We start from the raw sequence: 25310 nt of genomic DNA, 5'->3' as shown, positions 1-25310 counted from the left end.
ACAGACACCATCATAGTGCACTGCAGCTTCAAATTCCTGGGCTCCAGTGATCTTTCTGCCTTAGCTTCCTGAGTAGCTGGGACTATAGGTGTGTGCCACGGTACCAGGCTCAGCCAGCATTTACTAAGTACCTTCTGTGTGCTAGGCATTATGTGTGTTGAATGATAGAAACATGGTCTCATGGCTCCCAGGGTATCCCACATGACTGCAGAACAGTGGGGTCTATGAGTTTTGATATCACAGTTTAGAGGATGCCACTGACAGCTTCATGGGAGAGCTTGGCTACAAGTTGGGCAGAAATGATGGGTGGGGTCTAGGTCGTTGCAGGAAAAAGGAGGAAACATGTTGGAAGGAGAGAGCAGGGGGAAAGGAGGACCAGAGACTGATAGAGTGGATTAGGCAGGAGATAAGAAAGGCTTAGAAGTCAAATAATCTCGAAAGAGTACAATATTTACTCTAAATGTGTTTTTTCCCCTAATAAGGTAATGATTGTTTTAAAGAATTCTGATGTTGTAGAAATATAGAATGTAAACTCCTTGAGATCAATGACTTTGGACATTGTTTACCTCAAATCCCCAGATTCTAGCACACTGGCTCCCAGATGGTAGGTGATCAATAAATATTTGTTGAAAAAAACAAATAAATGGAACAAAAGTAAAAGGACCACAGAATCTCACCCATCAGAAGTAAATATAATATAGTTAATGGTTTGGTAAATATTCCTTTAGATTTTTTCCCCTTTTATATGTTAATATATATTATTTTACAAAAATAGGATCATACTATTCATATAGCTCCATGACTTGCTTCTCTTTTCTTTACAATGCATCTTGAACACATGAGTATGTGAAATGCCTACAACTAACTCATGCTTGTAAATAGCACTGTGGTATATTATGGTATCGTATGGATGTGCAATATTTTATTTTATAATCTCTTGATGGAAATTTGGGTTGTTTCCAACTTTTTGCTTTTGTGTACAATACTGCCATAAGCTTCCTTGTATGCATATCTTTTTAGCACTTATGAGTCTATGTTTGTTGGACAGATTCCTAGATGTGGAATTGCAAAATCAAAAAGATGTTAATATTAACATTTCTAATAAATGTGGCCTAATTGCTTTCCAAAAGATTATACTAGTTTGCATTCCTACCAACAGTGGATGAGAGTGTGTTTTATCACATCCTTACCAACACTGGAATTAATAACCTTTTTCATTTTTGCCAGTCTGATAGGTGAAAAAATATTTCAGGGTAGGTTTATTTTGTATATATTTTAGAGAGATTGAGCATATGTTTATACATGTATAAACCATATATCCTTTTGGGTGGGAACTGTCTATTCAAATCCTTTGCCCGTTCTTATTTCTGTTTGTTCTCTTCATTTCCCTGTTGATTCACATACTGGGTAAAAGGTATCTGCAAATATCTTTTTCTGACTTGCCTTTTGTTCCTGGACTTTCTGTTATACTGGAAGCCTTACAGAATTCAAAAATTTTTTATATAGTCACATTTAGAAATATTTTCCGTTTGGTCTCTGGTTTTTCTCTTTTAATACTTTTATCATTAAATTCCTTTCTTCCTTCTTTCCTTTCTTCCTTCCTTCCTTCCTTCCCTTTTTTTTCTTATTTACTGTGGCATCTTTAGATCATTTGGAATTTATTTTGATGTAAAGTGTGATGTTGGGACTTGGTTTGAATTTTTTCCAATGGGACTTCATTTGATTTTTTTCCAAATGGTTATCAAGTTGTCCCAATTATTACTTGAATTAGGCACATGTTCCTCACTAATATTTGAAATACCACATCTACCATAGATCATATTAAACTCTAAAAGGAATGTAATAACTCCTATGAAGAGAGCTAATATGACAAGTTAAAAGTGCCTTCTAGAGAAATCTACTTGTTGGTGAGCAGCCGATGACATAACATGGTACAATTAGTGAACAGATAAGCCCCCTGAAAATAGCAACAAACCCAAGGGCTTTACCTCTGTTGAAAAGATGCTAGATTTCCAGCAAGCTCCCAGGTGGTGTTTCTGTTCTAAATATCACGCTTCACGCAGTAAGGTGCTGGACATCTTCCATTTGCCCTGCTGACACTCTCTCCACTCTGTTTTGTGCCCCAGGAGGCTGACTGTGTAGACTGTATCACTCAATCTTCCCAACAACCCTGTTCAGGTGGTGCTATCATTATATCACCAATTAATACATGAGCAAATTGAGCCGAGATAAGTAAAGTAACTTGCCTGAGGTCACACTGCAATTGGTGATGGGGCTGGGTTGAGCTCTGGCAAGTGGGCTCCAAGGTTGTGTTCCGACCCCCTAAGCTAAGCTGCCTTTGGATCTCATTGCAGCCTGCCCAACAGCGAGTGGTGTGGTGGGAAATCCTCGCCTGGGAGTCAGGAGACCCAGATACAAATCCTCCCTCTGCCGCTTGCATGTTCTGTAACCTTGGGTAAGTCGCTTCCCTTCTCTTGAGCCTAGACGTTTTCTCATCTGTCAACCTTGCAAGGTTGTCATAGGGTGAAATGAGAAAGTACACAAAAAAGAAAGTCCAGCAGTTTACAGCACACAGTGGGTGCTCAGTAAACAACAGCTTTTATCTATTACCTGGGGCTTGAGCCCATGTCTTGTAAGGCCTGATTGCATTGCTCTTTTCTCTGCATCTGAACTTCTATTGAGAAGCATTCCAATAGCGGATCCAAGACATTATGAATTGTAATCCTTGTCTGTTTTCTAATCTGACCGCAGATCTTAAATGTGTTGGGTGTCTGAACAGAGGCCAAAGGGCTCAGGTCCAGGCCAACCTATCACATCCACCTTCTGGCATTAACTAGCAGACTCTATTATGCGTGGGAAGCAGGTGGGGCCCTGAGCACTGTGGGCAGAGCCACTTCCCTCTAGTCTAATATTAGCAGCAGGTTGTCCTGAGTGGGAGTTGCTTTGCAGGGTTCACCCCAAAACCCATTCCCCTCCTGGAACCTGAGGGAGATTTCCTCTGGGGATACCAGTAGCCAGAGGTTGTGTGAAAACAACAGCAAGTTAGATTCTACTTCTACCTAAGCCGCCAAGTTCAAGGTCCTCTCCCCACCCTGTATCTCAGACCCCGCATTTGTCAAATGAGAGAATTGGACCAGATTTGTGCTTTTTAAACTTTCTGGGCTTCTGGTCTCCTTGAGAATATTTGATAAAAAGCTTTGGACCAACTTCCCATGGTAAAACAGACAACAACAAAAGTACAGCTTACACTTTATCCTTCTACAGGTGATGTAGAACAATTCTTTTCCCTGAGCTAGACACCAGCAGAGGAAGTTCCAGATTAATTTAAGATATGATTTGAAATCTCTGCTATCACTTTTGCATTCAGATATCTGTGTAAACATTACTTCATCAGAGAAGCTTTCCAAACCCCCCAAACTAGATCAAGTTCTACTATTCTAAGCCCTTTTACTGCCCTGTAATTCTTCTTCAAAACACTTAACACAGTTCTAATTATCTTTTTAATATTTGTCTACTCCATTAGACTTACTTCGCCCCTGGCAGCTCAAGGTTCCCACAGCAGTGATCTCATGAACAAGGCAGCAGCTTCATGGCCTTTTTTGGTTGTTGTTTAATAGAAACAGGATCTCGCTCTGTCACCCAGGCTGCAGCGCAGGGCGCATAGTTCACGGTAACCTCCAATTCCTGGGCTCACACAATCCTCCTGCTTTAGCCTCCTGAGTAGCTGGCACTATAGGCACATGCCACCATGCCTGGCTAATTATGAAATTTTTCTGTAGAGATGGGAGTCTTGCTGTGTTGACCAGTCTAGTTTCAAGCTCCTGGCTTCAAGTGATCCTCTTACCTCGGCCTGGGATTACAGGTGTGAACTATCATGTACAGCCTTCATGGCCTTTTGCACCTAGCCTCAGAAGTCACAGAGCTATCACGAGGCGAGCCAGGCGAGGGTTTGCTATTCAGGGACTCCAGAATATGGCAGAAGCTGGGCCTGCAGGAGTCAGTGGGGCAGCGTGGTGTCTGTTGATCTCATCGCACCTCCATCTCCTCATTTGTAAAAGGGAGCTCATAATCTTAGTTCATGGTTGTTTTGTTGGACTGTGTAAAGATCAGATGAGATAATGGCAGTAGAATTCATAGCACCCTGCAGGGTGCATTCAGCCAACATTTACTGAGCGCCTACAATATGCCAGGCGCTAAGGGTTTTACCACCACTGTCTCCTTAATAATGCACCATAGCCCAAGAAGGAAGATGCAAGTCTCAGCCAGCCCACGTGAGGACCCAGCTGAAATGAGCCACCCCGGGGGCTGCGCTCGGGCTGGCGGGCGCCGGGACGGAAAGGGGGCGGCGCGCAGGTGGGGCGGGCCGGGGGCGGGGCGGCGCGGCGGTTCCGGGATCCGGGTCCCGGCCTCCGCCGCCGCCTTGGGGCGCGCTGAGCGCTGGCCGCTATAGGCGGGCGCATGTGGGGGCGCACGGCGCGGCGGCGCTGCCCGCGGGGACTGCGGCGCGGCCGCGAGGCGCTATTGGTGCTGCTGGCGCTGCTGGCATTGGCCGGGCTGGGCTCGGTGCTGCGGGCGCGGCGCGGGGCCAGGGCCAGGGCTGCGGATCCGGGACCCCCGCGCACCCCTCGCCTCGGGCGGCGAGAACCGGTCCTCCCGCGGCCGCCGGTGCCCGCGAACGCGCTGGGCGCGCGGGGCGAGGCGGTGCGGCTGCAGCTGCAGGGCGAGGAGCTGCGGCTGCAGGAGGAGAGCGTGCGGCTGCACCAGATTAACATCTACCTCAGCGACCGCATCTCACTGCACCGCCGCCTGCCCGAGCGCTGGAACCCGCTGTGAGTGCACATCTCGGGGGAGGAAGCCCGCCCTCAGAGCCCCGGGCCTCAGTTTCTCCATCAGAGCATTGGCAGGGCGGGGAGCTGGGGTCTCCAGGATGGCGCGTCTTCCTGAGTCTCTCCGAAGAAGATAGTGTAAGAGCTCATATGGGGGCGGGGAGGCAAGAAAGTAAAAAAGACGAAAGCAGAAAAAAAAAAAAAATCCCAGAAATTGGCAAGTCTGTTACTAAGTGATCTCTTAGCTCCCTTCTCCTTAAGAAGTTATCATTTCCCTGAAAAGGTGGGGGTCAGGGCTAAGCAGACATGTTTAAGGCGAGGACCCCCCAGCACCCACACAGGACAACCCCGCTCTACCCGGCTCACAGTGCCTCCGCGAAACTGACAACTCCGGGCGGGGACCGGCTCCATTCATTCATCTGTGTGTCCCAGGGCCTAAGGGACAAACAGGATGCAAGGGAGCCCCGGACAGGTGAGGCGAAAGGTGGCTAGAAGGCCCCTCAGCACTAGAAAGCCTCCTTGCGCTCTCCCTGGGCATTGGCTTTCTGAGCTTTGGGTGGAGGAAGGCGGGAAAGGGCACGGGGTGGGAAGGGCTCCTTCTGGCCATAATCCACCCCAGCTCACTCATGTGGGTGGTGCTGGACTGGAGCCAGCATGGTAAGAGGCCTAGTTCCTGTTGGAGCTACTGGCTGGGCAGGTTGTGCCCCTGCCTAGGTGAGGATCCAGGGCACACGCTGGCAGCAGGAGGAAGGACTGGCGGCTGCTTCCACCTTTGCCCCTGAGCCTCCTGGGTTCTCACTTTTTCTTCGAGGTGTCAGGGATCTTCCAAGTCCTTTTTTGAGCCCCCTCTTTACAGACTTTGAGGAAAAGAGGGCTCAAAGAGGGGGTTCCCATCGGAGCTGGTGGGGGCAGCCTGCTGTGTGCACCAGGCACCTGCCACTCCTCTCCCCTCCAAGACATTCGTGCTTTCAAGTGTGGAAATAGGTTCAGAAAGGATAGGTGACCCACCCAAGGCCCCTCAGTTGGAATGTGGTAGTACTGGTCTGGAGGGACTATGGCCCTCCTGGCCCACTTGGCACCATGCTGATCTCAGGATTTTGGGGGCCTGCTCCATGGTACCTTGGCCAGAGAGACCATGAATGATGGAATGAGGATGCCCCACCTCTGCCCCACTGTTTCCACTGTCCTCCCTGTTTTGGGGATCTCCTCATGCCTAGCCTCATGCTTCTGCCTGAGGCATTTTTCACTGTTAGTCTTTTTGAGTAAAACTTAGGATTGATAGTAGTTCCTGCACTCACCAGCCTAACGCATGCTTAGCTCCTCAAAACCCCAAGGGTGCCCGCTGAGGCAAGGTGGAGGGGAAGCTTTCAGGTTATACCCAGCTTCAGGTTAAATCCAGCCCAGGGGAGATAAAATCCTGGCTCTTTTGCTTGTCACTTCTGTGATCTCCGGCAAGCTACTTAGCCTCTCAGAGCCTTGGTTTCCCCCCATTTGCAAACTAGGAAACTCATAAAAGTGAGTCTCCATGCATTCTACATAAAAGTGAGTGGAAAGAACACAACTTAGGAATTAATAAAGCACCAGTACCTGGGAGCACACTGTGTGCTTAAATCTTAGTTTTTTTCACCTTTCCCTGTTGCCAAGAATGTACTCAGGAGGTTGCTTTTGAGAGTCATCCAGGGATTGGTTGTAGTTTTTCTTTCCCGGATCCAACTTCCTTTATTGTCCCAGGTTGTGAATATCTCTTTGAAACACTGCAGACAACCTGTGGGGCTTATGGTAACCTGTCTCCATGGTGACGCAGCTGCCCTGTGTCCTCCCAGGATTTGCTTGTAGATCCTGCTGTTGCATTGACCCTGGAAGTTAAGCCAAACCCAGCATGATAAGGAGTGTGAATGCCTCCTGCTTCTAATTCCTGCAGCAAGGCCTGTTGGGTTATTCTTACCCGGCCAGAGAGAAAGGTGAGCCTGAGCTGTGTGGGTCTCCGTTGGGCCAGGCTTTGAGAGGTAGTGTAACTTCAGAGTGGTTAGTAGGGTCAGGGTCTTTTGTGGCATCTCACTTTTATTACAGTTCATCCAGGAGCTAATCAGGGTCTTGAGATTTTGCCTGAGAAACCTGAATGACAGATCATGAGTTCACAGTGTGGGTATGGGGTTCCCTGTGAGTCTAATAAACAGAGGGATAATGAAGGTCCCTGAATGTTGCAGGAAGGAGGGCCCTGAGGGAGCATCTAGTCTAACCAGAGAGGAAAAGCCACACACCCAGGTCACACAGAGCCACAGTCCAGATCTTTTACTCATTCCCCCCTTTTTGGGTGGGTACGATTATTTCTATGTTTATTTTAATTATAAAAGCAATGCATATTCACTCTAGAAATGTTGGCATACACAGAGAAACAGAAAAGGAAAAAAATAAAAATCAATAAACCTACCACTCAGGGAGAACCATTGTTAACATTTTGCTGTGCTTCCTAGACTTTTTAATGAAAGTCTTTACTCTGCAGTGCCTTTTACCAAAGGAAAGGAGTGGGGAATGACTAAGGGACCATTTGGTTTGGCTCTTCCTGGTGTCAGAAGGGTGTGGCACTGTGTCTGCCTTCTTGAAGAAGGCCAGACCACTAAAAAGACGTTTCAGAGTGCTGGTCCTAGTTCTGTGAGACCCAGTATAGACCTTGGCCCTCTATGACTCTAATAATTTACATGTCAGTGGATTCGAGTATGGTTTTGTTAGTTACAGCACTGAATTGAGGAGAAAGGAGGCTCATGATGACTAGGAATCCTTCCTTGCATGGTAACATAGTAAGTATTAATATTAATATAAATAAGTATAGTAAGTATAGGTAGTATAGTAAGTAAGCACAGTAGTATAGTATGACTAGCATCTCAGCAAAGAAGGGGAATTTTTACTCTGAGATGATAGCAGATCAAAGTGGGGAGAAGATAGCTGGGTGTGTGGCCCTGGGGAACTTTAAAAAATATATTGATGCTGGGAATCTTCCCCAGAACAATGAAATCAGAATTTCTGTGGCTAGGACCTAGGCTGAATCTGGTACGCAACCACAGGCGAAAGCTACTGGCCTAGAGCCTGTGGATTTCTGAGTCAGAAGATTTAGGGTGAGTGCTTTCGAGGGCGTGGAGAATACCAGAACTAGACAAAGTAAGGATTAATAACAGGTCAAATACAGTTCAAGCCAGTGATGACATCATAGTCAGTTGAGTGGTGTGTCACAAGGAAATGGTTGTTAATAATGTACTGAAATTTGCAAAAAGTTTTAGTTTTCATAGAATATGGGGAACTCGAGATGATCACTGTAATATCATTCTCATTTGCATTCTGATATTTAGCAGAAGAGAAAGAGTGGAGTAACAGACAGTGTCCTCAGGGCTGGACATTTCTCCAGGTATATCTATGGGGATACCATACGTGTGAACACCAGCCATTCTCTACCAGGGCAGAAGAACTATGAACCATTTGGTCAAGGAAAGCATGGTGTTTGCATTTCTTGACTTGCTCTGATTTTAGACTTGTTAATACTATAATTGCAGATGTGTGTCTGAGTTCAGGGGTCAGAATTTGGGTGCTGGGATGGCAAAGTAGTTCTTTTTTTTTTTTTTTTTTTGAGTTGGAGTCTTGCTGTGTTGCCCAGGCTGGAGTACAATGGTACAATCTTGGCTCACTGCAACCTCCCTGTCCTGGGTTCAAGACATTCTCCTGCCTGAGCCTTCTAAGTAGCTGGGATTATAGGCAAGTGCCACCACACCTGGCTAATTTTTGTATTTTTAGTAGAGACGGGATTTCACCATGTTGGCCAGGCTGGTCTCAAACTCCTGACCTCAGGTGATCTGCCCGTGTTGGCCTCCCAAAGTGCTGGGATTACAGGCGTGAGCCACCATGCCCAGCCTCGTAGTGGTTCTAAACAGGTAATTCAGCAAAAGTATGTCTTGGTAGGGTTGCAGGAGGGAGTAGGACATTAGACTGATGTTTCTTTTGTTTCTCCAACAAAGTTGTGGAAATTTTATGGATTCTTATTAGATTGATCTTGAGAACATCAGAGTGGCATTCTTTCTTGAGTCAGTACTTCAGTACTTCAAATCCACAGAACATGTTCAATTTTGGTTAGTATTTTCCTGATACCTTTTTCTTTCACTCATTCTGTGTCCATATGTTTTTGGTGTGTCTTTGAATAGTATATTGCTCAATTTTGTGTTGTCATTAAAAAAAAAATCCAGGCCAGGCACGGTAGCTCACACCTATAATCTCAGCACTTTGGAAGGCCAAGGTGGGTGGATCACTTGAGGTCAGGAGTTCAAGATTAGCCTGGCCAACATGGTGAAGACCTGTCTGTACTAAAAATACAAAAATTAGCTAGGCATGGTGGTGGGTGTCTGTAATCCCAGCTACTCGGGAGGCTAAGGCAGGAGAATTGCTTGAACCCAGGAGGCTGGAGGTTGCAGTGAGCCAAGATTGCACCACTGTACTCCAGACTGGGCAACAGAAAAAGACTCCATTTAAAAAGAAAAATCCAGACTGACGATCATTGACTTTTAACTAGATAGTTATATCCACTTACATTTATTGTGCTTACTGATACTTTTAGATTTGATAGTGCCATCTTACTTTGTGTTTTCATTTGTTACGCTTTTTTTGGTGTTTTCTTCCTCTTTCTTCCTACTGCTTTTTGAGTTGATAGAGGCTTTTCCCCTCCTTCTCATTCCATTTTTTTCCTCTCTACTAATTTAGCAGTTATATTATCTATTTCTAACCCTAGTGGTAAATTTTAAAGTATGTGTTTAACTCAACAAAGTCTAAAATTAATCATTAACTATGGACCATAGAATGCTTTAGTATTGATCATCTTCTCTCCTAATTTGTATGCCATTTTGCTCCAATATTTTAATTCTGTCTTGCTTTTAAACTGACAAATTAGGATAGCTAAAAATGCAGTATTTATTTGTTCAGATTTATCCACAAGTTTACCATTTTCTTTGCTCACTATTCTTTCCTGAGTCAGAGACCTTTCTGGGATTCTTCTTCTTGAAATACATCATGTATTAACTGCTGTAGAGAGGTGTATTGTGATTCCTCAGTTTTCTTTATCTGAAACTGTTTTTATTTTGCTCTTGTTCGTGAAAGTTTTGCTGGATATATAATTCTGTGTTGGTAGTTTGACATTTGAAGGTATTATTACCTTGTCATCTGGTTTGCACCATTGCTATGAGATGCCTACAGTAACCCAGATCTCTCTGTCATCCTTCTTTCTTTGTCGTTCATTTGAGGCCTTCTTTTATTTAAGCATATTAGGCATACTTATTTTATACTCTCTGTCTGGTAATTATGTTATCTAGATTAGTATTTTCTTGTTGTTCCTGCATGATGAAGACTTCTTTTACTTTCCTGTCAGCTAAGCCATGCATTTAAAAGATTTTTTTTCTTTTTCTTTTTTTTTTTTTTTTTTTTTTGAGATGGAGTTTTGCTCTTGTTGCCCAGGCTGGAGTGCAATGGTACAATCTCAGCTCACTGCAACCTCCACCTCCTGGATTCAAGTGATTCTCCTGCCTCAGCCTCCCTAGTAGCTGGGATTACAGGCGCCTGCCACCACGCCCTGCTAATTTTTGTGTTTTTAGTAGAAATGGGGTTTCACCATGTTGGCCAGGCTGGTCTTGAACTCCTGACCTTAGGTGATCTCCCGCCTTGGCCTCTCAAAGTGCTGGGATTACAGGTGTGAGCCACAGCACCTGGCCAAAAGATTTTTTAAAAACTTTTTATCAAGACTTTTTTGGGTGTATACACCAGGAGGGTTTCCCTAGACATCTTAGTCTTCCATGTTGCCGAAAGTAGAAGTCCTACATTCACTTTTTAGAAATAATTATTTTCTATACTAGTCAGGATTCTTTTGGTTGAAAGTGACTGAAAACCCAATGCAAACTGACTTAAATATAAAAGAAAATATATTGGGTTCTATTACAGAAAAGTCTGGGATGAGAACTCAGTTCAGGTTATTGTTGGCCCTGAATTTAGGGACTCAAATGATGTCATCAGGAGATTATTAATTGGTCAGGCCTGAGGCATGTAACCTTTCCAGGGTTAGGGGTGTGTGTCTGTTTGTGTATATGCATGTGCTTGTGTATGTTCAGCCCTCCACAAACCACATAGACTGACAGTTGGAAAATTGTCTCTTGAAAGAGAAATCAAAGTGCAGAACAGTGAAGAAAGGAGAAAGGATTCTAGGCAGGTAAGACACAAAAATGTATATTATGATCTCCTTGGCCTGTTCTACAGAGGATATGAGTTGATTTTTTTTAAAAAGACATTTATGTGATAGCCTTAATATAAAGATAAAAGAAGATCAGGAGGGGCCAGGCACATTTGGTTACACCTGTAATCCCAGAACTTTGGGAGGCCGAGGAGGGCAGATCACTTGAGGTCAGGAGTTCGAGACCAGCCTGGCCAACATGGTGAAACCCTGTCTCTCCTAAAAATACAAAAATTAGCCTAGCATGATGGTGGGCGCCTGTAATCCCAGCTACTTGGGAGGCTAAGGCAGGAGAATTGCTTGAACCCGGGAGGCAGAGGTGGCAGTGAGCCAAGATCCCCCCACTGCACTCCAGCCTGGGCAAAAAAAATAAATAAATAAAATAAAGTTCAAGAGGCATTAACTGCATCCATTAATTCATTCATATCCATATAATACATAAATAAATATTCTACTAGCAGAGATTGTTGTAGTCCCTACCCAGTAGAGTTGTTATAAAGGCTACATGAAGTAATGTGTATAAAATGCTTATATGGTGCCTCTCCTGTAGTAAGCACTCAACAAATGGTACTGTTATTACCAGGTAAAGAACAAGGCGTGCTGAAAATACAGAGACAGACACAACTCAGTCTCTACCCTTACAACGCACATGTAATATACCAGAAACGAAGGGAAATGATTGTGTGCTGTGATGTGGCATTAAATCCAGTTCTGAGCTTCCTTTTGTCCTCAAGGCAGAAGTGGAACCCTAAAGTGATCCTTAGCTGTCTTTGTATGATCAAAGGACGCACAGCTTTTATCAGTCAGGAAAAGGAGAAAGTGTTTTTTTCTGGAAGGAAACTTAGAGACATTTCAAAAAGATACACAGACAATCTCCGATTTAAGATGGTTTGACTTAAAATTTTTCAACTCTATCATAGTACCCATGCAACCATTCTGGTTTTCACTTTTGATACATATTTGATAAATTCTATGAGATGTCCAATACTTTATTATACAGTAGGTTTGTGTTAGATGATTTTGCCCAACTGTAGACTAATGGAAGTGTTCTGAGCACATTTAAGATAGGCTAGGCTAAGCTGTGATGTTTAGTAGGTTAGGTGTATTAAATGCATTTTCTACTTGGAATGTTTTCAACTTATGATGAATTTATTGGGATGTAACCCCACTGTAAGTCAAGGAACATTGGGTATTGAACCTCGTAAAACAGAATGCCTTTAGGAGATGTTTTCAAAAAAGAAACAAACTATACCAGGACAAGAAAATAAGAAAGGGTAGAGTATTAAATTATTGATCAATGAAGGCATTTGCTATGAGGAGCTAAAGAAACATGATCTAATCTTTAATCTTTAAAAAACGATGTTTCTTTGTGATTATGAAAATTGTAGTTGTTCACTTTAGGACAATGTTAGAATGCACAAAAATATAAAAAATTAAATAAGAATCAGTATTAATCTCAATTCTTAGAGATCACCATTGATATCATTTTGGCATATTTCTATTGTTTATTGTTTATTTTGTATGTGTGAACGCACTCACATACACGTGGTTGTTTCTCGAACTGGCTATTTGTAGATTTCTACCCTGCCTTTTTGATTTAACATTATAGTGTGACCATTTTCCTTTATCATTAAATATTCTCTAAAAAAGTTATTTTGTTGTTTTACATGGTGCCTCTCATGTAGTAAGCACTCAACAAAGGGTGCAGTTATTACCAGGTAAAGTACAAGGCGTGCTGAAAATACATGGCCATGATTTCCTCATGCAGCCATACTATACTATATTTTCTTCTTGTTGGACATTGAAATTGTTTACAACTTTTTGCTATTATAAATAATGTTACAAAGAAAAAATTTTAGAACAAGCCTCCTTCAGGGTATTCTGATTATTTACTTAGGCAAGAAATGTTTATGTATAGTGATATGAGATCAAATAAAAGAGGAACATTTTAAAGCTCTGAATGTTAATTGAAAAATTGCTACCCAGCCTTCTTGTGATTTAGATGACACAAATAAAGAGCCCACCTAGACATTCCAGAATGGTGGCCGTAGGCCATTGGTTTTAGTGGAAACACATAAAAAACAAAAAACAAAAAAAAAAGCAGGGCTGACATATAGTTCCAACTCTGTTTTGTCAAGCAGAGAAGAAATAAATTTTCATCCAAAATAGTAGGGATGTGATTTCAGACTAAAGGATAGTTCTTTACACTGAATGCACTTCACTTTGAAAACCTCACTTCACTGTCCTTATTGTCACTTATTTCTCTTGAACTTGTGCATATTTGAAACAAAGTTTTAGCAGCATCTTAAGAAAAAAAGTCTTTATTTTAGGTTTCACAAAAACACTTTTGTTTTTCATGTAGTGTGAGCAATTAATTTTTCTTTTTGTCTTTTTGGTTTTTTTTTTTTTTTTTGAGACAGGATCTGACTGTGTTGCCCAGGCTGGAGCACAATGGCGCCGTCTCAGCTCACTGCCACCCCGCCTCCCTGGCTCAAACCATCCTTCCACCTCAGCCTCCTGAGTAGCTGGGACTACAGGTGTGTGCCACCATGTCCAGCTAATTTTTGTATTTTTGGTAGAGACCTGTTTTTGACATGTTGCCCAGGCTGATTTCCAACTCCTGGGCTCAAGCTATCCTCCTGCCTTGGCCTCTCAAAATGCTGGGATTACAAGTGTGAGCCACCGTGCCCGGCCTCACAGTTAATTCTTTCTGAGGCTCCTGGTGGGCTACAACTCAACACAATCTAGCTTTTCTATGCATCCTGTCTAGTACTCAGGGGCTTAATAATCAAGACATAGTTATTAATATTTTTATAACACACACATATGTTTACCATTTGCTATAACATGTGTTTGTTGGAGGGAGGATGTTTCTTTTTGTTTTTGTTTTTTGTTTTGTGTTTTTTTTGAGACGCAGTTTCGCTCTTGTTGCCCAAGCTGGAGTGCAATGGCACAATCTCGGCTCACTGCAACCTCCGCCTCCCAGGTTCAAGCAATTCTCCTACCTCAGCCTCCCTAGTAGCTGGGACTATAGGCGCCCACCACCACATTTGGCCAATTTTTGTATTTTTAGTAGAGACAGGGTTTCACTCTGTTGGCCAGGCTGGTCTTGAACTCCTGACCTCGTGATCCACCCACCTCCGCCTCCCAAAGTGCTGGGATTACAGGCATGAGCCACCGCACCCGGCCCAGAGTGGGGATGTTTTGGTAGATATGAGAAATAATGAGATTGAGGAGGGCATTTGTAAGGGCTACTAAAATTGAGATACATAGCTATAGATCAGAATGGACTTGGTGTTTGGGTGTATCCTTCACAACATTAGACCTTTTTTCCCTCTTTTTATATTTAAGTTTTAATTTGGAAAAATTTAAACCTGGAGAAAATTTATGAGACTAGCATAACAAACTTCTATAAATCCTCCGCCTAGATCCACCCATTATTGTTTTGGCCCATTTACTTACTTTTTCTCTTTCTGTATGTCTACTCTAATATTATACACATTTGAGAGTAAGTTACAGAAATAACAGTTCTTTACCTGTCTCTACTTCAGCATGTATTTTCAAAGAACAAGGACATTCTCTCATGATACCGTGATGTAATATCAAGTTCAGGATATTTATCCAATATTGGATGTCTATAGCTGTCCCAACTTTTTTCTTTTTTTTTTTTTTTAAGACGAAGTCTCGCTCTGTTGCCCAGTCTGGAGTGCAATGGAGTGATCTTGGCTCACTGCAACCCTCCTGGGTTCAAGCGATTCTCCTGCCTCAGCCTCCTGAGTAGCTGGGATTACAGGCAGGCACCTCCATGCCCAGCTAATTTTTTTGTACTTTTAGTAGAGATGGGGTTTCACCATGTTGGTCAGGCTTGTCTCAAACTCCTGACCTCAGGTGATCCGCCCGCCTTGGCCTCCCAAAGTGCTGGGATTACAGGTGTGAGCCACTGTGCCCGGCCAGCTGTCCCAACTTTTGTAGCAAGATTTTTCCTTCCTAATCCAGTAACCCCATTGGTTTATAAAATGTCTCAGTTTAGGTCTGTCAGATACTTTCCTTGTGATTTATTTTATGGTGTGTATTACCGCAAAATTTAGTGGCTTAAAATAGCAATAAACACTTGTTATTTCACACAGTTTCTATGGACTAGGAATTTAGGAATAGCTTAACTGGGTGGTTCTGGCTTGGAATCTCTCTTGAGATTATAGCCAAGATGTCACTTGGGATTTTGATCCCCTGAAGGCATAATTGGGTGGGGCTGGAGGTTCTGATTCCAAAATGGCTCATTCACGTGGCTGGATAGATTGTACTGGCTGTTGGCAGGAAACCTCAGTTGCTTGCCACATAGACTTCTCCATAGGGCTGCTTGAGTATCCTCACAGCATGGCAGCCGGCTTTCTCCAGAATGGATGATACATTCCATTGAGGAAACAAAGAGGAATCATCAGTGTTTTATGATGTAGTCTTGGAAGTCATACACTGTTTCTCCTGCTTTTCATGTGTTGTAGTTTTAAAATATGTCCACGAATTCTCTGATAGCCTCTGTCCAAGAGATGGAGCCACTTTCTCCTCCCTTTGAATGTGGACCAGACTCCCTTCTCTGGAGCACAAAGCCTTCCACAGGGTCAGTGCTAAGTTAACTACTTGCACGAGTTGAAAGCCTATGGTGTCTGGGGATTCGACTCCTGGCTGGCTAGGTGCTGGTGGGGATGCCCAGTGTCTTCACCACACCACAGCTTTCATGCTTCCAGCCTGGGCTGACCTTTTCTCAAGCACCCAGAGCAGGGCCTCCAGATGCAGCAGGGGTGAGTATATAAAGCTGGCAAGAACAGCCCCAGCCCCTATCAGAGATTCTCAGATAAGCCTGTTCACAGCTGAAGGGAAATCCCAGTGACAGCAGAGCAACGCCACTGCCAGGGAGCCTTGGAACTTGCTGTAGAGGCTGTCCTGGCATTAGCAAGAGGGACCTGGAACTCATTCCAGGGAAGAGGACCCTGGACTCTGAGAAGGAGAAGAGAAATTGTCCTTATCTTGGTGGGAGGGAAGGCCAGGTGGGGAGATGTGATACAGGGATCTTTAGATTCAGATGGCCCACCTGAGCCTCCTGTTGGGTAGAAGAAACAAGCCAGAACCCTGCAACAAGGTCCCTCGACACAAAGATCTCAGCCCGGTACACACTAGCATGTGCTCTGTGAACCGACCAAGTCACTCCACCTTTCTTAGCCTTTAACATGGGAACAATAAATGCTAACATAGGAAGTCATTTTGAAGGTAAAATGAAGTACTACATGTCATCAATTCAGAGGCGCATTTTTTCCCACATTTCAACATTTCTAAAATTAGCATGTGTCTTAAAAATCAATGCATCTTACCGTTATGCTAGGCAGCACTTGTCTTTTTTTCCCCCCGCTTTTAAGTTTATAGGTACCTGTGCAGGATGTACAGGTTTGTTACATAGGTAAACGTGTGCCATGGTGGTTTGCTGTACAGACCATCTTATCACCTAGGTATTAAGCCCAGCATGCATTAGCTATTCTTCCTGATGCTCTCCCTCCTCCCACCCCCCACAACAGTTCCCAGTGTGTGTTGTTCCCCTCCATGTATCCATGTGTTCTCATAATTCAGCTCTCACTTTTAAGTGAGAACATGTGGCATTTGGTTTTCTGTTCCTGCATTAGTTTGCTGAGGATGATGGCTTCCAGCTCCATCCATGTCCCTGCAAAAGACATAATCTCATTCCTTTTTATGGCTGTGTAGCATTCCATGGTATATATATACCACATTTTCTTTCATCGATGGGCATTTAGATTGATTCCATGTCTTTGCTATTGTGCATAATACTGCAATGAACATATGCGTGCATATATCTTTATAGTAGAATGATTTATATTCCACTGGGTGTGTACCCAGTAATGGAATTGCTGGGTCAAATGGCATTCCTGCCTCTAAGTCTTTGAGGAATCGCCACACTCTCTTCCCCAATAGTTGAACTAATTTATACTCCCACCAGCAGTGTAAAAGCTTTCCTCTTTCTCCACAACTTCGCCAGCATCTGTTGTTTTTTGACGTTTTAATAATGGTCATTTTGACGAGTGTGGGGTGGTATCTCTTCTTATTGGTTCATTAAAGAATGTCGTGTCTTCCAACCCAGGGCTGCTCCACTTTGTTGAAATACTGTAGACTGGAGCACAAAAGTAATTTTCTAAGGTATGACAAAGTTACTACGTGTATTTAAAAGGAGTCCTTACCTGTTAGAGACACATATTGAACTATTTTTAGATGCTACAATATGCTGGATTTTCTTTACAAATAATCTGGGGCAGAGGGAGTGGTGTTGACATAGATGAATCGAGAGTACAGTGGCACAATCTTGGCTCACTGCCACCCCCATCTCCTGGGGTTCAAGTGATGCTCATGCCTCAGCTCCCCAAGTAGCTGGGATTACAGGCATGTGCCACCATGCCTGGCTCATTTTTGTATTTTTAGTAGAAATGGGGTTTCGCCATGTTGGTCAGGCTAGTCTCGAACTCCTGGCCTCAAGTGATCTGCTGGCCTCAGGCTCTGAAAGTGCTGGGATTACAGGCGTGAGCCATTGTGCCCGGCCCTGTTCTGCTTTTTTAATGTTGAAATTTCTGGCCAGGCACAGTGGCTCACGCCTGTAATCCCAGCACTTTGGGAGGCCGAGGTGGGCAGATCACGAAGTCAGGAGATCAAGACCATCCTGGCTAACACAGTGAAACCCCGTCTCTACTAACAATACAAAAACAAAATTAGCTGGGCGTGGTGGTGGGCACTTGTAGTCCCAGCTACTCGGGAGGCTGAGGTGGGATAATAATGTGAACCCGGGAGGCAGAGCTTGCAGTGAGCCGAGATCGTGCCACTGTGCTCCAGCCTGGGCGACAGAGCGAGACTCAGTCTCAAAAACAAACAAAACAAAACAAAATTCTAATAGTTAAGTAAAAGAGGAAAAAACAAATACTTTTGTATGCTAAGGGCTCTTCCTTAACTTTTCATGGGGCTCATCATTCCGGTCTCATCCTAAATGTCACCTCCTCCAAGTGCTGCTCCCAGATTACCTGTCCTATAGTTGCTCTCCTTCCCCCTCTGCACTCCTCTGTTTCTCACTTCCATAGTTTCAAAGTTGTTCTCTTTCATCACTCTCCTTTCCATTTTCCATAGCACTACCACTTTCTGAATTCCTGATTTGTTTGTTTAGTTGATTACTGTCCCCTGAATATGAGCTCCATGGGAGCAGGGGCCTGGCCTATCTGGCACACAGTAGGTGCTCAGGAAGTTTTTGGTGACTGACTGATAAAGGGCCCAGTAACACAATGCTGGCATGTGGTAGACAGCAGATGTCAGTTTCCCTCCTCCTCCTGCCTAGTTTGGCATCTTTGCTCCTGTCCTCTTTGATCTGTCACTTAACTTATCTGGGAAGGCCTTGCCTTAGCAATCCAGGGAGCCTGGCTGGTCTCCAGCATTTCACGCCCTTCTTGAATATCTAACTGATCTCTTGGTCTAATCTTTGGCCAGCCCCCAGCATTCAAACTCTGCCCCTTCTGGTATCCCCATGGTGTTGCTCTCCCACCTTGCCATCAGCTACTTCCCACTGATGGTCTCCAGGTACTGCCCCTTAGTCAGTCCCATGACACTGGGAATTTGTCATCAGTCACTCAGGATAGAATTCTGTGTCAACCAGGGAAACTTCAGTTCAAAGTGACAGCAAATTGCTAAACAAAGAGGGAGCTTATTGGTTCTAATCACTGCCAGTCAGGCCCACTGCTGGCGTTGAGTGGGCTCAGCCTCACCCCACCACATGACTACCACATCTTGGGGGGTGGGTGGCAGTGGGGATTTTGGGGAGGTAACCAGTGTCCTCTGCAGAGTCCTTCCTGGAGTGTTCATAGGTCCTAGCCCCAATTCTAGTTTATGCATTTGGGATACCACCTTTGCTAAGCCTAGACAGTATTGGATGCTGGGAGAAGGTAGGGAGTGGTACAGTGGTACGTGAGGACTCAGAATACTGCGAGTGGTGCATGCTGAGGTGGAGGTGGGCCGGGTGCTGGAGGAGCATTGAGGAGATAACAACTGCCTGAGATAGGTGGTCCCGGGTAGTTCACAAAGGAGAACAGGCCTGAGCTGGGAGCTTGCCAACTAGAGAAGGGAGGAAGGGGCATTCCAGGCAGAGGGAACAGTCTGAGCAAAGGTCTGGGAGTGAGATTGGGGCAGAGTAGACAGAGAGGAGGGCGATGGGGAAGAAAGAAGTGCCAATTCCCTTCCTTCTGATTCTGCCTGGTTTGTATGTTACTCAAATCCAAAAGTTGCTTGACAGCTTAGAACAATATTCCACAGTAAAAGCTAGGTGGGTATCATGGTTAGGACCTTTCTTGGAGTCTGCTGGGGCCCCTACTGCCAAAAGGGGAGCTCCGGAAGATCTTTCAGCAGATTATGTCCCCTTCCCCAGGGGACCATGAACTGATGTCCCCTTTGTCACTCCATCCCCAGTGCCAGCCTGGGCTAGATCCTCAGTTCCTGAAGTTGCGCTGTATTTGCAGGTGCAAAGAGAAGAAATATGATTATGATAATTTGCCCAGGACATCTGTTATCATAGCATTTTATAATGAAGCCTGGTCAACTCTCCTTCGGACAGTTTACAGTGTCCTTGAGACATCCCCGGATATCCTGCTAGAAGAAGTGATCCTTGTAGATGACTACAGTGATAGAGGTGAGTCCTGGCCAGGGCTCTGGGAAGAGCCTGTTCTTCTGTGGCAGTGTCTGGGAGGTAAGACTGGGATGCAGGAGGGCTAGAGTAGACCCAGTAAGGATGGGCTTCCTGTGTCCCCCGCACCCAAAGAAGACCTCGGGATAGCAGCCCAGAAACAGCAGGCACGGAAACTGGAAGGAGCGGGGCATTCAAGTAGGCCCAGCAAGGATGGGCTTCCTGTGTCCCCCTGCACCCAAAGAAGACATCAGAGATAGTGGCCCAGAGACAGCAGGTGTGGGAAACTGGAAGGAGCAGGGCATTCTCTGGGCAGTTTCTGGGACAACCATTGGCCAGTGGAGGTGATTTAGGAGGTGAGGTTGCAGGATGGGCAGGCCCAGATCTGGTAGGGCCTTGGAGGCCGCCATAAGGGTTGAGGCTTAAGTGTGAGCTTGATGGGGAGCTTTGGGGACAGTAAGGTCTAGGTCCATCTGAGGAGCTCGCTGAGCCAGCTGTGTGGGGAATGGTCGATGGCAGGGGAGGGGCTGGGTGAGGATGGAGGCAAAGAAGGGTGGAGGGGCCTCTGTGGCGCCCACATGTAGCAGAGTCTTGGCTTGGCCGGAACTGGCAGTGCCAATGGAGTAGCATCAGCCCGTGAATCCTTGGGCTAGCTGAAGTGAGAGCAGCTAAGCTTAACCAAGGGCAAGTGTCAAGGCTGTAACAGCAGGTAGAGCTGTGGGCTTAGTCTCTACAGCCTGTCTCAAAGGGAAGCAATCCCTGCTGATGGGGCATCTGCTGCCTCAGACACTGCACTTGCTCTGACTTCAAAACTGGCCTCTGTGTGTTCTAATAGGCATGTGCATTGGGCTGTTTTCACAGACTCAATAGTGACTCACACAAGATAAAAATAGACTTCTCACATCACAAATCTGGTGTGCTAGTCTAGAATGGATGTGGTGGCTCCTTGGTGAATGGGGCCTCAGCTGCTTCTGCGCCTGTTCCCACCTTCTCTAGGGTGCCCTGCTGCCTTGGTCCTTGTGGACCGGGCTGGCTTTTCACCTCCTGCTCACTCTGTTCAACCAGAAGGCTTAAAGGGGAAGGAGAGCCACACCCTTCCTCCTGAGGGCACTGCTTGGAAGTTCTCCACACATCCCATTGAGCAGAGCGTGGTTGCCTGGCCACGTGTAACTGCAAGGGAGGCTGGGAGCTGTGACCTTTATCCTGCTGGCTGTGTGCTCAGTTACAGGTCACAGGGAGAATGGGTTTAAGGCACAAGGAGCAGTGTCTGTGACAGTGTGTAAGCCAGGCTGGGGTTTGGTGCTGACTGTAGCCTAGAAGGTGTTAGGTTCTGGGGTTAGGGCACCTGGGTCTGAGGTGAGCTTTCCCGTGATCCAGTTATAGTGCCTTGGGTGAGTTGCTTGTCTTTTCTGAGCCTTGGTTTCTCACCTGTGAATGAGTCTGTCCGCACCTATCTCAAGAGAATTATAGTGGGGAATAAATGGGATCATGTATAGGACAGAACCTCATGTAGCAGCTGGCACATAGTAGGTGCTCATCTACATTTCCTTTTTCCATTTTCCTCCAGGGTTATTTTAAATCTCTCTGTGTAGACACTGGTTCTGGGCCACACTGCATGAGCTTGAATCCCCCTCTAACCCCTAGCAACTATACAACTTTGAGCAATGACCCTAACCAGTTTCAAACTTGGCTTCAGCCTCTATAAAATGGGAATAATAATAGCTTCTACCTTGTAGGATCATCGCGAGTGTTGAATGAGATGAACAGGGTAATGTGCTGGGTAGGTGCTAGGCATTTAGTGAGCTCTTGTTAGATGATAATTTCTATTTTTATAATGTTTAAAAAGTTGCAAAATAAACAGCATTTCACAAATATATTAATCTAAAAGCAAAGAGCAGATTATTTATTTTATCATAATGGGATTAAATAGCGCCTCAGCAGGCAGGAATACAGTATGAATTCCTCTGACACATCTCAATTCTCTCATAAAAATGTGAGGCAATGTGGACCAAGCTTCCCTTCCTGTCATTGTGGGAACTTGGGACAACAGGCGTGATATCCCACTTTAACCTGTAGTGAGTTAGGAGGTCCTGCCCTGCCTCCCCTCCCCACCATTTCTGCAGTGTCAGTGTGAGCTTGATGAAAGGGTGTCAGGCCCTCCCAGATGCAGGGAGACAGTTCAGGCAAACATGAAATTAACACTGACAAGATCCATCATGAGTGCAGGGCAGCCACGCTGCACTCATGGGTTCACTGGGTACTGTAGCTAATTAGCTTTGCTTGCAAAGTTACCTGCCTTATTCCTGCCATCAACTCATTTGTGGTTATAATTTGGAATTTTTTAAAAATTTGCTGGGTGCGGTGGCTCATGCCTGTAATCCCAGCACTTTGGGAGGCCAAGGTGGGAGGATTGCTTGAGCCCAGGAATTTGAGACCAGCCTGGGAAGCATAGGAAGACCCTACCTCTACAAAAAATTTAAAAAGTAGCTAGGTGTGGTGGCGCACGCCTGTAGTCCCAGCTACTTGGGAGGCTGAGGTGGGAAGATCACTTGAGCCCAAGAGGTTGAGGCTGCTGTGTTGAGGTTGAGCTGTGATTGCACCACTGCACTCTAGCCTGGCTGACACAGTGAGACCCTGTCTCAAAAAAAAAAAAAAAAAAAAATCAACCAATGAATGCTTTTATTTATTGATTTATTTATAGACAGGCTGTCACTCTGGTGGCTGCTCTGGGCAGTAGCGTTAGCTTGTAGAATTTGGAGCCGGGTTGCCCTCCTGGCTCTGTAACTTACTTACTCTATGACCTTGGGCAAGTTACTTAGCCTTCCCAGCCTCAGTGCCCTCATCTGTGAAATGGGGATAATACTAGTACCTGCCTCAGAGGATTGTTATGAGGATCAGATGGGTTATCTAGAAATCGCCTCGGTAGTACTTGGCATAGCAAGTCCTCTTTAGTTTTAGCTGCTATTATTATTGTGACTACTATTGAAACTGTAAAGTATTCTTGAGAAAATTTCTATTAGCATAACTACTGTTTTTATAAAAATTGCAATTAGATGGTTCATGTGTTTTTTGGTTTTTAAATGCTCATGAGTCAAAACTGTAAAGCATTTTTTGTAACAGCTTTATTGAAATATATTCACACACCATTCAATTCACCCATTTGAAGTGCACAATTCAACGTGCATGTGTTTTGATGGGGAGCAAATGGTGGTTCTGGAATTCCTCCCCCAACCTCCTCCTGGCCTTCAGAGCACCTCCAACCTTGGTTCTGGGTGAGGTGAGGATGTTCCAGGTGGCAGAGCAAAGGAGGCACCTGTCTGTTTCATCTTCTGTTTGGGACACAGAGGTCCAGAAGGCCCCGGCTTGGGATGAGGCACTCCTCCAAGATTGTCACGGTGACCTCTGTTGCTTTGTTTGCCTCCCTAGAGCACCTGAAGGAGCGCTTGGCCAATGAGCTTTCGGGACTGCCCAAGGTACGCCTGATCCGCGCCAACAAGAGAGAGGGCCTGGTGCGAGCCCGGCTGCTGGGGGCGTCTGCGGCGAGGGGCGATGTCCTGACCTTCCTAGACTGTCACTGTGAGTGCCACGAGGGGTGGCTGGAGCCGCTGCTGCAGAGGTGCGTGAGCCGCCCACCACGGGAGAGACAGCATGTTACCTGGTGTAGGTAGCATGAGGAACAGACTCATCATGTCACTTGAGGGTTAACGGGTTGCCTGGGCTCAGCTGCTCCTCTGTCACTGGGCAGGAGAGCAGTCCCTGCTTCGTTAGGCTGTTGAGGCTATTAAATGATTTAGTGCATGGCAGCTGCTTGCGAGTGCCAGCTGGAGGAGGCCCTGTGTCACTGTTTGCTTTTATTATTTCTTCTTTTTTATTTTTATTTTTTTGAGACAGTTTCACTCTTGTTGCCCAGGCTGGAGTGCAATGGCTGATCTCGGCTTACTGCAACCTCCGCCTCGGGTTCAAGTGATTCTCCTGCCTCAGCCTCCAGAGTAGCTGAGATTACAGGCATGCACCACCACATTCGGCTAATTTTGTATTTTTGGTAGAGATGGGGTTTCACCACTTTGGTCAGGCTGGTCTCAAACTCCTGACCTCAAGCGTGAGCCACCACACCCGGCCTTATTATTCCTTCTTATCTGAGGTTGTTGCAGAAAACTGAGGAAGTATCATCAACCAAGACAGTTTTAAAAATCCTCAATCAAGTAGAATGGCACTCCTAGAGAATACACATTTCGATGTATTTCTTTCAAGCAGGGCTGGCTTATCCCTCACACCCAGGAGGAACAATGCCTAGGGCCCATGAAACTGGAAGGAACCCACATAAATGTTACGTATTTCTTTTAAAATCAGAAGGGAAAAATGAATATCATAATAATGAGTATGTAATAATGAATCTAGCATGGATTGTATTTGTCTTTATTATTATTTTTTTTGTCTTTTTTTTTTTTTTTTGTGGAGAACGGGGTCTCGCTATATTACCCAGGCAGGTCTCGAACTCCTGGGCTCAAGCTATCCTCCCACCTCTGCCTCCCTGAGAGCTGGGATTACAGGCGTGAGCCACCGCGCCCGGCCTGTATTTGTCTTTATACCAGTATAGTCATAAAATATGCTTTTTAATCTGTCTGCTTGTTCTAGAGGAAGAGACCCTGAAAGTTATAATGTGGCCCTGTTCTCAAGGCCATTGTCCTTGCTGTTCCACGGCATCTCACTCTCACCCTCCTACCTTCCCCCATCAAGAAACCACCATCTACTGGGGCCCAATTTTCGTTTCCTTCTGTCTCTTTCCTCCCCATGCTCTGCCTCGTCTCTCTGCCCTTTCTGTTTCTGTGTCATGGAAGTCAGGAGCTGGGCGGGCCAACCAGGAGCTCCCCAGGTGGGAGAGGAAGGAAGGGATCTTTGCTTGGCTTCCCCTCTGTGGAGCAGGCAAAGGGTTGGAGGGGCAGGGTCTCTGCAGCTGGGAAACTGCTTCCCCACAGACACCAACATTGTGGTTGGTAGGGTTGTCTGGAAGAGCTGGGGACCCACTTGCCTTTCTTTCTGGGTGTGACCCAGCTGCCCCCTGCCCTGCCACTTCCTACTGTCCTGGCTTCTTGTCAGCTGCGGGTGCTATAGCTATCTCTTTCTCCTCCTCAGCTCTGATGAACTTCCCCAGCAGCAGATTTGAGGCTCCTCTGGCCTGTGATAGAGCTGGAGACTATTTAGAGCACAGTTATGGCCGAGTGCTCCCTCTGTAACCTGGACCAGTGGGCTCCCCCTCCTCTGTTCCCCCACTGCACTCGTAGATGACCACCTCTACGCAGGTCTGAAGTCATGGGGAGAGGACATTTCTTTCTCTTCAACTGATGGATTAATGCTTTTAGAATTCCTCTTCATCCCACCCTTTGGACACGGGCCAGCCCCCTCCTTGCTGCATGCCTGTAGATGAGGGGATTTTCCACTTCAGTCGTCTATTAGAAATACCTGGGGAACTTTAAAAATATATATATTTTAATTTTTAATTTTTGTGGGTAAATAGTAGGTG

The 25310-nt window shown here is 45.4% G+C and overlaps 1 protein-coding gene across 4 annotated transcripts in view; it reads left to right on the top strand.

Annotated features, from left to right (window-relative positions):
- The first annotated feature begins 4348 nt into the window (after positions 1-4348).
- GALNT12 (polypeptide N-acetylgalactosaminyltransferase 12) overlaps positions 4349-25310 on the top strand; it is a 43097-nt gene continuing 22135 nt past the window's right edge. The window contains exons 1-4 of one of the 4 annotated variants that reach the window (XM_077965454.1): positions 4521-4829; positions 13500-13616; positions 19626-19795; positions 23216-23405. In XM_077965454.1, the coding sequence (XP_077821580.1) occupies positions 13531-13616; positions 19626-19795; positions 23216-23405 (446 nt within the window). In that variant the 5' untranslated portion in view covers positions 4521-4829; positions 13500-13530. 4 annotated transcript variants of the gene reach the window in all.

This window comes from Macaca mulatta, chromosome 15 (genome assembly GCF_049350105.2).
Source record: "Macaca mulatta isolate MMU2019108-1 chromosome 15, T2T-MMU8v2.0, whole genome shotgun sequence".
Taxonomy (NCBI): domain Eukaryota; kingdom Metazoa; phylum Chordata; class Mammalia; order Primates; family Cercopithecidae; genus Macaca; species Macaca mulatta.
The sequence above is the reverse complement of the archived record's forward strand: the minus strand, read 5'-3'. Positions and strand labels throughout refer to the sequence as shown.